Source organism: Erinaceus europaeus, chromosome 13, assembly GCF_950295315.1.
Source record: "Erinaceus europaeus chromosome 13, mEriEur2.1, whole genome shotgun sequence".
In the NCBI taxonomy this organism is placed as follows: domain Eukaryota; kingdom Metazoa; phylum Chordata; class Mammalia; order Eulipotyphla; family Erinaceidae; genus Erinaceus; species Erinaceus europaeus.
Window position 1 is genome coordinate 44,176,282 of NC_080174.1, and position 12,496 is coordinate 44,188,777.

The 12,496-nt window shown below is 44.4% G+C and overlaps 1 protein-coding gene and 1 pseudogene across 1 annotated transcript in view; one reads left to right on the top strand and one right to left on the bottom strand.

Annotated features, from left to right (window-relative positions):
- The first annotated feature begins 1,020 nt into the window (after positions 1-1,020).
- Positions 1,021-12,496, top strand: part of YTHDF2 (YTH N6-methyladenosine RNA binding protein F2) — a 29,241-nt gene continuing 17,765 nt past the window's right edge. The window contains 5 exon segments of the mRNA XM_016187851.2: positions 1,021-1,101; positions 1,103-1,230; positions 1,232-1,533; positions 2,070-2,149; positions 8,545-10,131. Coding sequence (XP_016043337.2) covers positions 1,021-1,101; positions 1,103-1,230; positions 1,232-1,533; positions 2,070-2,149; positions 8,545-10,131 — 2,178 coding nt within the window.
- On the bottom strand, positions 6,274-7,520 carry LOC103112961 (small ribosomal subunit protein eS1-like; annotated as a pseudogene).

The window sequence follows — 12,496 nt, forward strand, 5'->3', positions numbered from 1 at the left end:
TGGCCCCTAGATAAGGACACTCTTTATTAAGACTATAGATTTATTGATTATCTGGACTCAGCACATGCACAATTTTGTGTAGATGCAGGAGGTATGCTTTTCTTGGAAATAAAGTTCACAGCTTAACAAACTGTCATAGGGACAAGAGACTTCTCTTAGAAGAAATGAAAATTCTCCTCTCTGAAATGCCCAAGAATGATTCTCTTTTGCAGGGGACCTGGTTTGTTAGTGGATGTCTGTGTTCTCTGGGCCAACTGCTAACAGAAGAGCTAGGCTCCAGCGTTTCTAGGGGCAGAGGTCCTGCAGACTTTTCCTTGTGGCTTCCTTGATCCCGCCTCAGGGGTTCCCTGTCGGTGTGAATTTCCAAATGCTTTTGCAACTAGAAAGCAAGTTTATTATAAAGTCTCTAAGCCTTCGAGGCTGGCTTTCTCACTGAGAAACGGGTTCTTGTGAGATTTCCCAAACTAAGGCTCATGCCTTCAGGGCAGACACTACCTCGTGGTGCAGTGGGTGGCCCACCCTCACAGGCCCCAGCCCCCCGGCGGTGGGGGCGGGGAGGCTACACCGCCGCTTCCGCTCCTCCAGCCCAGCAGAGGGCGCTGCGCCACGGCCTCTTCCTTCCCGGGATGCTTCGCGCCAGGACCCTTCCGCGTGGGTGAGTGAATGTGAGAGTCAGCGTCGCGCCGCGCGCGCCGTCCGCCTCCGCCGCTCGACGCCCTTATTTTGGCTGAGAGGGGCGGGCGCGCGCGTAAAGGCATCGAGACGGGCGTTGAGCAGCCGGGCTAGAGCGTCGCTGAGTCGGAGCTGGAGTCCGAGCCGCGCGCTGAGTCTCCGCTGCGTCCGCCGAGGCCCCGGAGTGTCAGGGACAAAAGCCGCCGCCGCCGCCGCCGCGCCGCCTGCTCCCGCTGCCGGGGCTCATCCGCCGCCGCCGCCCTGAGAGTCCGAGCCCGTCTCCACCCGTGAGGATCCGAGAGCCATGTCGGCCAGCAGCCTCTTGGAGCAGGTACAGGCCCGGCCCGCATGTCTCGGCCATTGTGTGAGGCGAGAGGGAGCCCGACTAGGCCCGGGCCCGCCGCCCCCGGTCGGGCCGAGCCGAGCCGAGCCGAGCCGAGCCGAGCCGAGGCCAGGCGGCGCCCCTTGCGGGCCGGGTTTCGGGCCTCTCGGCCCGGCCGCGCCCCGCGCCTCGCCCTCAGCCTGCTCTCCCCGCCTCTCCCCGGGCCTCGGAGCCCGCCGGCCGCGCCTTCTCACCTCCTCTCCGCGGGCCTCGCTTCCCTTCCTGGTCGCCGGCCCTTCCTGCAAGCCCGGCCTCCACGCCGCTCGCGGCGCTTCCCCGCTTCCCGTCGGGGTCGCGGGCCGGCCGGGCGCTGCTCGCCGCTCCCGGCCGCCCGCCGCCGGCCTCCCCGCGCGTCTGCTCCTTTATTCCCTCCGACCCGCCTCTAATGTGTCTTTTTCTTCACTCTTTCTCCCTCGGACAACTTGCTGCTCGGCGACGTTTGCTTCGCTCGCAGAGACCGAAAGGTCAAGGAAACAAAGGTGAGCGAGCCCCTGCCGGCCGCCGGCCCGGGTGGGAGAGGGGTGCGGCGGGGCGCGGGCGGGGCTCGGCTCCGGGAAGCGCCGGGGAGGGAGCGCTCGGAGGCCGCTCGGCGCGCAGGTGCCCCCGCTCGCGCTTTGAGGCTTTGACCGGCTCGCCGCGGCTGCGCTGGCGACAGCGTCCGAGTGAACGGGGGGATTCGCTGGGCTGGGTGCACTGAAGTGCCCGGGCCGCATTTCCTGCAGGTCTCCCGGAGGCCTTTTGTTTTTCCTCCTCGTGGATCCCACTCTGGAAGCACTCACGTGTGCTGGGGGAGGGGAGGCGTGAGGGAGGAGAAATGCAGAGGAGTCCGTTCAATGACTTTTTTTTTTTAAGATTAACTTGCTCAGTGGGAAAGGAGACTTTTTCAGTGGCGAATATATGGCGCTCACTATCCTTTTGAAATTCATGCTGTGTTAGGAAGATTAGGACATACTCAAGTACTTTGGTGGGAGACGGTAAGACAGCTATTCCTAATTTTATCCCCCTTCCCCTTCAGTACAAAATGGATCTGTACATCAAAAGGATGGATTAAATGATGATGATTTTGAACCGTACTTGAGTCCACAGGCGAGGCCCGTGAGTAGTTAACCATTTACTTTTCTGATCAAAGCGTGCTGTGTGCCATGAATTTTCTGTTATGTTAGTCGATTTCATCTTCAGGGAGTCATCTTGTTAATGCCAGTTAATCTGTTATCAAGTAATTATTACAAGGCTATACTGTTAACGTTTCTATCTCTTGTCAGTAGACATGTTGTAGTCTTAGAGTAGTGGTCACATTTGACTGTGTACTAACAATAACGTTTGAGTATCCTTACCAAGAATGTAATGTAGTAGAACTTCCCAGTTCTAACAGAATTTTTCTTAGGAAAATTGGGTTTATATGTTGTGGGAAAAACTAATATAAAATAGCTCGAGTTTTATTCAGATTATGAGAATTGTTTTGGAGTGAAGTAGTCTCACTTGAATTGAGTAGTATCTGCATGCAGAGAGACAGACCAACTTTGTGTATGTTTTGGTGTTTTTTTTCCTGCCTCTTGGGTTCTCACCGAAGAAATTAATTAGACTTGCAAAATTGCTCTTTGTTTAACAGAAGCTTAAGATTAAGGATGATTGAGGTTTTTGTGATGTAACCTGTCTTCTAATGTGAAGAGTTTTTTTTTTAACAAGTTTTATTTTGTATTTTTCACCAGAGTACTGTTCAGCTCTGGACCTGGGACTCTGGAGACTCAGGGATGAGAGTCTCTTTGCATAACTATTATGTTACCTATCCCCACCCCCCCCTTTTTTTAATTAATGAGAGGGATAGGAGAGAGAGAGAACCAGACATCACTCTGGTACATGTGCTGCCAAGGGTTGAACTCAGGACCTCGTGCCTGAGAGACCAACTGTTTTATCCACTGTGCCACCTCCCAGGCCACTGTCCCCATCCTTAATGTGAAGATTTTGTGTGTAAATCCTTATAGTATCATGACCTGTGCACATGGCAACTTCTATGATTCTGCAGTGCTTTTGTATTAATAACTGAATTCCAAAGACATAGCCACAACATTGTAGCTAATAAATATAAATCTTCAGGGTGGGGGTATAGCATAATGGTTATGCAAAGAGAGCCTGAGGCTCTCAAATCCCAGGTTCAATTCCCCATACTGCCATAAGCCAGAGTTGAGCAGTGCTCTGGTAAAAAAAAAAAAAAATATATATATATATATATATATATATATATATATATATATATATATATCTGCAGATTAATAAACCCCAAAAGAAAGTTGGCAGTAGCTCATCCAAAATATCTTAAAAGGCATGAAGCTTATTGAACATGTATGCAAAATCTGAACATATGCTATATGATGTGTAATAGTCCTGAGTGATTTGACATATGCCTATATTTGGGCATAATACTTAAACAAAACTTTCAGGTGAGTTAATGTGGATTTTTCTGCATTGGAAGTATAGAAACCACTTAGGCAAGTGTCTGGAAAAAGTTTTTGCAGAGGACAACCAGTTAGTCAGGAAAAGTAAGGAAGGAAGTAGAGGATGAACTATTAATAATTTCCTGCTATTGAAGTAGTTTGCTTACATAATCATTATAAATGAGAGAGTGGGAGCATTTGGAAACATAATTCTAGGTAGTTCTTGTGAAACATTGTGTAATTGAGATTTTTGAGCTCAGGGGCATGTGGGAACCTGCCAGTTCAGGTGTAGGCATTCAACTATATAATGGGATGGCTTGTGCTATTAAGTGCATTTGTTTTTCTGAGTAAGCCAGAGCTTAAATGTCTATTTATAAAGAAAAATGGAGAAAATAGAATCTGTCCTTTGCTGCCAGTGATAAGTGATTCATTAATTAAAATTTTTTAATTTCATTTAATTTTTGAGAGAGACACACAGAGAGAAACACCAGAACACTGCTCAGCTCTGGCTTATGGTGGTGCAGGGGACTGAACCTGGGACTTAGGAGCCTCATGCATGAGAGTCTGTATAACAGTTATGCTGTGTCTCCTGTCCTTCATTAATTTTTTTATTCATTCTTTTTCATTGCCATAGGTTGGAGTAATAATTTAGATTTAACCTATTGATTATGGGATAAATATCTATTTTTTTCCCCACCAAGGTTATCACTGGGGCTAAGTGCCAGCACTGTGAATCAGCTGCTCCTGCCAGCCTTTTTTTCTACTTTTTTTTAAAGTGGATAGGTCAGAGAAATTGAGAGAGGAGGGGAGACAGGAAGAGAGAAAGACAACTGTAGACTTGCTTCACTGCTTGTGAGGTGACCCTCCTCCCCACACACCTGGGAGCTGGAAGCTTGAACCTGGATCCTTGTGCAGGTCCTTGCATCTTGTACTTCACCTGGTGTGCCACCACCCAGCTCCCTAGGCTGAATATCTTTATTCTGAAAAAGTTATTTGCTAATGAGAGAAAGGGGGAGAGAACCAGAGCATCACTCTGGTGTATATAGTACCTGATATTTAATTCATCTACGGTGCCACTTCTAGGCTGCTATAGGTTAAATTTCTTACGTATAGTGGATTTTGGGTCTGTTAAAATTTTAACAGTCTCCAGGAAATAACTTATTTTAAATTTAAATGTGTGTGTGTGTATATATATGAAAAAATTTAGTTTTTCTTCCAGGAAACATTACTTTAAAAAAAAATTATAATGAGTGAGAGAACACCGTGAGAGCAAAAGACCAGAAAGCTGCTCATCTCTGGCTTAGGGTGGTGCTCAGGATTGAACCTGGTAACCTCTGGGGCCTCAAACTTGAAAGCCTGGTACACAGACTACTACTGCACTATATCCCTGAGCCACTGGAAACATTTAAAAAAAATAGTTTCTCAGGTGGGGATAGAAAGCATAATGGTTATGCAAAGAGACTCTCATGCTTGAGGCTCCAAAGTCCCCCATACAACCATAAGCCAGAGCTGTGCAGTGTGCTCTGGTTAAAAAAGAAAAAAAAGAAATCATATATATATATATATATATATATATATATTTTTTTTTTTTCCCCTTGGAGGTAGACACTGACCCAGTTGGGCTAGAGCACTACTCAATTCTGGCATATTATGGTGTTGCTGGGGATTGAACCTGGGACCTCGGACAGAGCCTCAGGCGTGAAAGAATTTTTGCATAACCATCATCACACTGTCTCCCCAGCACTAGAAACATTTTAATAGACAGAAAAGCCCCTCTATTTTATCAAACCACCTTAGCGGAAACATGTAATCTTGATGTGTCTTAGTGGCTAGAGAGAAGTACTGTTTGCTTCAGAAATTCAAAGCAAAGATCTAACATGGTCATTGGCCTCTTGAAGAACAAAATTAACTAATGACTAATAATGGATTCTTGGGTTGAGGAGACAGCATAATGGTTAGGCAAAGAGACTTTCATGCCTGAGGCTCTAAGGTCCCAGGTTCAATCCCCAGCACTACCAGAGCTGAGCAGTGCTCTGTCAGATTTCTCTTCTCTGTATCTCATTAAAAAAAAAAAAAAGACTAATGGATTCTTATATGCCAGCTATTTTGGAGTTAGAATAAAGTAGTTTTCATTTGAACTCTTATCTGTGGAGACCAATTGATATACCTCTTTTTTTTTTTTTTTTTTAACCATAGCACTGCTCAGCTCTGGCTTATGGTGGTACAGGGGATTGAACCTGGGACTTTGGAGCCTCAGGCCTGAGCGTCTCTTTGCATAACCATTGTGCTATCTACCCCTACTCTATGCCTGGCTTCTTAACGGATTCTGTGAACTAGATTTGTTTTTAAAAATGTAAAAATATTTTTCTGTATAAAGTAAAGTTAGATCAAGGGGCAGAACTTAGCTCACCTGACAGGGTGAAAGCCATGTGTGGCTCCGATTCTAGCTCTGGCACCACAGGAGAGTGCCATAGCCTTGGGGAAGCTCTGATGCCTCCGTCTCACTCTACCTGAAATATAAAGATTGAAAAAAGTGAGCCTGGGAACAGTTCATGTGCAGGACGCTTACAACACACACATAGACATACATACAGTGTCGTCTACCCCCCCCCCCCCAACAATGAGGATTTTTACACTGTTATCTGTTGCATCGAAACTTACACTCCTGTTGTGACTGTGAGATGGTGCACTGGTGGACTTCTAGACTTAAAAGCATGAAGTGTCCAGAGTTTGGTCCCTGGCATTCTATGTGCCAGTGATACTTTTTTCCCCCATAAATAAAACTCTTTATTTGTCTTTAAAAGTCTGAGTTTAGACAGATTCTTGGACTGGTGGTTGATATCCATCGGCCTGCTCAACCTGCTCAACTTTAGCACCAGTCTCATCTCCAGTAGTTTTTCCAGAACTACTACCTTTCCCATGAAACTCCATTGAGTTTTCCTAATTCAAACTTGGATTTTTTTTCAGCACTTTCACTTTTCTAACAAAGGCATCATGAAGTGGGTAAATAGACTGGCAAGTTTTTTCTATGTCTTTCCCAATGCTATCGGGAATCAACTTATGGACCACCGCTTTTAAGTCATTTGTCTGCACCTCTCGGGTCATAATTTCCATCATCTTTTTCTGAATTTGTCGAACTTGGTGTTGAGCATAAGAGGTCTTCTGAATCTGGTTGTTTTTTTAGTAAACCGCACACAGAATAGACGAAGCAAATAGCCATCGGTAGTCTTTACATCAACATGAGCTTCAATCATGGTGTGCCATTTTTTGACCATGGAGCACATTTTATCACGGGTGAGGTCTATGCCATGAAAGTTAGTCAGGCAGTTTTGCCGTGAACATCCTCAGTAATGAGCTTGAATTTTCTAAATGCAACTTCATCATTCTGCAGATAGATCAGCAAGGCTCACTTCAAACACATGACCCTTTAGACCATCAGATGTGATCTTGGTTCCTTGAGTTCTTGTGGCTAGTGTCTTCCCAATATTCCTTATATTCAACACTACTAGCGCTTTCACATTGTACCAGTCTTTTTTTGAAAATGGATCAACCACTTTCTTCTTGGCTCCCTTTTTGCCACCTTTCGTAAAGTGCTTGTTTTTGCCAACCGCCATGGTGCTGCTCAAAGAGCAAAAGAACTTTTTTTTTTTTTAATATTTATTCCTTTTTGCCACCCTACTTTTTTATTGTAGTTATTATTGTTATTGATGTCATTGTTGGATAGGACAGAGAGAAATGAAGAGAGGAGGGGAAGACAGGGGGGAGAGAAAGACAGACACCTGCAGACCTGCTTCATCACCTGTGAAGCAACTCCCCTGCAGGTGGGGAGCCGGAGCTCGAACCGGGATCCTTATGCCGGTCCTTGCGCTTTGGGCCACCTGCGCTTAACCTGCTGTGCTACCGCCCGACTCCCGGGACTTCTTTTTATATCTCTGTCTTGAGATAAAATAAATCTTAAAAAATAAAAGGGAGTTGTGCAGTAGTGCAGTGGCTAAAGCGCAGGAACCGGTTTAAGGATCCCGGTTCGAGCCCCTGGCTCCCCACTTGCAGGGGAGTTGCTTCACAAGTGATGAAGCAGGTCTGCAGGTATCTAGCTTTCTCTTCCCCTCTCTGTCTTCCCCTCCCTCCATTTCTCTCTGTCCTATCCAACAACAATATCAATAACAACAATAGTAACTACAACAATAAAACAAGGGCAACAAAAGGGAATAAATATTTAATAAAAATAATAAAAGTATGTATAATTTTTTAATGGAAAAGTCTGATCGAAATTTCAGTTTATAGCCATTTTATTGGTGAAGTAGAACAGGTAGCAACATACTAGTTTTAAATCCTTTGGGAGCCATAATGCAAATTTCCTTTCCAGGTTATTAGTAACTAGTGGCTATCTCTTGATACTGCCACGTGATTACCAAGAGGCCAGTGCTATAAACTAGATGCAGGGAATCTTGCTTTTGGGTTTATTGTTGATACGTTTACATTTTTGAGATAGACCTTGAAATTTTCAGTTCTATCATAGTTTTCTTTTTTTTTTTTCCCCCACCAGGTTTATTGTTGGGGCTCAGTGCCTGCACTCTAGGAATCCACTGCTCCTGGAGGATATTTTTTCCCTTTTGCTGCCCTTAAGCATTTGCCACCTTCTAGGTCATTATAGTATAGTTTTAATAGAAAGTATTTTGAACACTTTGAACTGTTGGATTACTTGGAGCATTTGTTGTTTCAATATCTCTACTTCTTAAATTCAGAGATACTAACTTAAACAAATAACATGAACATTTCTACAGAGCAAGGCGTAACCTGTTGGTGAGATGCTGCATTTTCCCTTTTCCAAATACAGTGGTCAAAGTTTAGGCATATATTCAGTGTAAGGTCGTTTACCTTAAGCATTCAAAACATTTCCATTGTTAAAGCAAAATACCTTATAATGTAAAAATACTAGGTTTATGGGTTAAGATCACATGAAATGGTGAAATATTTGAATTGAGTGACTAGTTAGAGAAGATAAAGTGTTTTGTTTTTGTTTAGTTTTCATTTATTTGCCTTTTTTCCCCTCCACAGAATAATGCATATACTGCCATGTCAGATTCCTACTTACCCAGTTACTACAGTCCCTCCATCGGCTTCTCCTATTCTTTGGGTGAAGCTGCTTGGTCTACTGGGGGTGACACAGCCATGCCCTATCTAACTTCCTATGGACAACTGAGCAACGGAGAGCCTCACTTCCTACCAGATGCTATGTTTGGACAACCAGGAGCCCTAGGTAGCACTCCTTTTCTTGGTCAGCATGGTTTTAATTTCTTTCCCAGTGGGATTGACTTCTCAGCTTGGGGAAATAACAGTTCTCAGGGACAGTCTACTCAGAGCTCTGGATATAGTAGCAATTATGCTTATGCACCTAGCTCCTTAGGTGGAGCCATGATTGATGGACAGTCAGCTTTTGCCAGTGAGACTCTCAATAAAGCTCCTGGCATGAATACTATAGACCAAGGGATGGCAGCACTGAAGTTGGGTAGCACTGAAGTTACAAGCAGTGTCCCAAAAGTTGTAGGTTCTGCTGTTGGTAGTGGGTCCATTACTAGTAACATCGTGGCTTCCAATAGTTTGCCTCCAGCTACTATCGCTCCTCCAAAACCTGCATCTTGGGCTGATATTGCTAGCAAACCTGCAAAACAGCAACCTAAGTTGAAGACCAAGAATGGCATTGCAGGGTCAAGTCTTCCGCCACCTCCGATAAAGCATAACATGGATATTGGAACTTGGGATAACAAGGGTCCTGTGGCAAAAAACCCCTCACAGGCTTTGGTTCAGAATATGGGTCAGCAGCCGAACCAGGGGTCTCCGCAGCCTGTAGGTCAGCAGGCTAATAGCAGCCCACCAGTGGCCCAGACATCTGTAGGACAGCAGACACAGCCATTGCCCCCGCCTCCACCACAGCCTGCCCAGCTCTCTGTACAGCAACAGGCAGCTCAGCCAACCCGCTGGGTAGCACCTCGGAACCGTGGCAGTGGGTTTGGTCATAATGGGGTGGATGGTAATGGAGTAGGACAGTCTCAGGCTGGATCTGGATCTACTCCTTCTGAACCTCATCCAGTATTGGAGAAGCTGAGGTCCATTAATAACTATAATCCCAAGGATTTTGACTGGAATCTGAAACATGGCCGGGTTTTCATCATTAAAAGCTATTCTGAGGACGATATCCACCGTTCCATTAAATATAATATCTGGTGCAGCACGGAGCATGGTAACAAGAGACTGGATGCTGCTTATCGCTCCATGAACGGGAAGGGCCCCGTTTACTTACTTTTCAGTGTCAACGGCAGTGGACACTTCTGTGGTGTTGCAGAAATGAAATCTGCTGTGGACTACAACACATGTGCGGGTGTGTGGTCCCAGGACAAATGGAAGGGCCGTTTCGATGTCAGGTGGATTTTTGTGAAGGACGTTCCTAATAGCCAGCTGCGACATATACGCCTAGAGAACAACGAGAATAAACCAGTGACCAACTCCAGGGACACTCAGGAAGTGCCTCTGGAAAAGGCTAAGCAGGTGTTGAAAATCATAGCCAGCTACAAGCACACCACTTCCATTTTTGATGACTTCTCACACTATGAGAAACGCCAAGAAGAAGAAGAAAGTGTTAAAAAGGTAACCACTTACTATTCTTAAGACTTAGGGGTGGAGAAGGAATAGAGGTATTGTACTGGATCATGAATAAAGACTGTAAACAACACAAACATTTAACAGTTCCAACTTCCATGGAAGTATAACTGATCTTACTATTTAACCATAGTATGTAGCAAAGTGGGAACATCTAAGAGGGGGGAAATTTAGGTTGACAGGAAAGCAGAAAGCAGCGTAGAGAAACTGAATTTACCTGATGTAGAATACAACAGAAAGAAATGCAAAGGGGATAATTAAAATGATAGAATCCAACAAGGGCAATAAAAAGGAAATAAATAAATATTAAAAAATAGAACCATGGGCCAGGGGAGATAATATAATGGTCATGCAAAACCAAAACCTTTTATTCTATTTCTTTTTAAAAATTTTTTTATATTATCTTTATTTATTTATTGGTTAGAAACAGCCAGAAATTGAGAGGGGAGGGGGAAGATAGGGAGAGAGACAGAGAAACACCTGCAGCCCTGCTTCACCACTCATGAAGCTTTCCCCCTGCAGGTGGGGACCAGGGGCTTGAACCTGGGTCCTTTCGCACTGTAACGCGCGCTCAACCAGGTGCGCCACCACTTGACCTGTCAAAACCTTTTATTCTATAATCTCCAAAGTTCCAGATTCAATACCCTACACAAACATAAGCCAGAACTGTGGGATTTAAAGTAGGGAAAGACAGACTGATAAAGCAGAGGGGTAAAATGGAGTGCTGAGTTGGTGCATCACTGAGCCCAACAACTGACAGTGTTAAGAGGATGTTTTTTCAGTTTGACCCTATGGTGTCCTGTTAATTACTTTTTTCTTTGGAAGATAAGTTAATGTTATATAAAACTTGGAAAACAATTAGAAAAGCGCCCCCCCCCCCCCCATCAGCTCAGGTGAACTATCTGATCGCTCAACCTCTTGCTCTTAAGTGTTTTGTACTTCTGGGGAGTCACATTCTCTCATTTTCTCTGTAGCAAGTAGGAAACTTTTTGGACATAGTGATGGAGAATAGGTTCAATCTAAAGACTTGGAATTATTTGAAAGAGTTGCTCCTTCTGAATTGAATGAAGGTAAACTAGAACCAAAGGGAATGATAAAAATACTGGCTTGGACAGATCATCTTAGGTTTTCTAGGCTTTGACAAACTTAAATGTAAGAAGTGAAAAGATTAGGGGCCAGGCAGTGGCGCACCTGGTTATGTGCTCATTACAGTGAGCAAGGACCCAGGTTCAAGCTTCTGGTCCCCATCTGTAGGGGGAAAACTTCACAAGTGGTGAAGCAGGGATGCAGGCGTTACTCTGTTTTTCCTCCCTCTCTATTTCCCCATCCCCTCGCAGTTTCTCTATCCAATAATAAAAATATTAAAAACAAGAAGTGAAGATTATGTTCAAGTAGATTTTTCTATATGTTAATCACTTTGTGATTAAGCTTTTGTATTATATATTTTCCTTAAATTGTCACTAAGTCATACTACATTTGATCTAGAATCTGAGGCACTCATTATGTCTCTAAAACTTACTCTTGGGGGGATAGGTGGTGGGGCACCTGGTTAAGTGCACACATTATACTGCAGAGATGCAGGTGCAAGCCCCTGGGTCCCCACCTGCAGACAGAAAGCTTCAGGAGTGAAGTAGTGCTGCAGGCGTCTCCCTGTCACCCTCCCTTCTCATAGCTTGAGCTAAAGCAGGATAATTGCCATTTTGATATATATCTTGGTGAAAAGGAATGGAGATAGGCATGTTGATAATAAAGATTTGATTTATTAATGTGAAGGAATATCACTTTGGTACATGCAGTTCTGGGGATCGAATTTAGGACGTTGGGCTTGAGGATATGCCCAAGACTATTGTGCCGATTATTTTTCCAGGCTTCCAGAAATCTCTAAAGATCTACCAAGCTCATGGTTCTAGAGGAACAAGGAAGACCCCTTTCCTTAAGGAATCATATGATGACATAACAGATAACTTGTGCAAGGGTCACCCACACACTTAGTTTATTCACTTGAAACATGATTCAAGAATTTAAAAAAAAACACATAGTTTTAACGTATATCTTAGATTATAAGCAGGAAAACACAGACAAATCTTTTTGGTATGCATGGTATATAGAAACTAAGATAAACTTGCATGTATTTTTAAAATTTCTTTTTTTATTATCTTTATTGATTGGATAGAAACAGAAATCGAGAGGGAAGGGAGAGAGAGAGAGGATGAGAGACAGACACCTGCAGCACTGCTTCACCACTTGTGAAGCTTTCCCCCTGCAGGTGGGGACTGGGGGGGGGCGAACCCAGGTCCTTGTGCATTGTAATATGTGCGCTCATCCAGGCGCACCACCACCCGGCCCCTTTTTT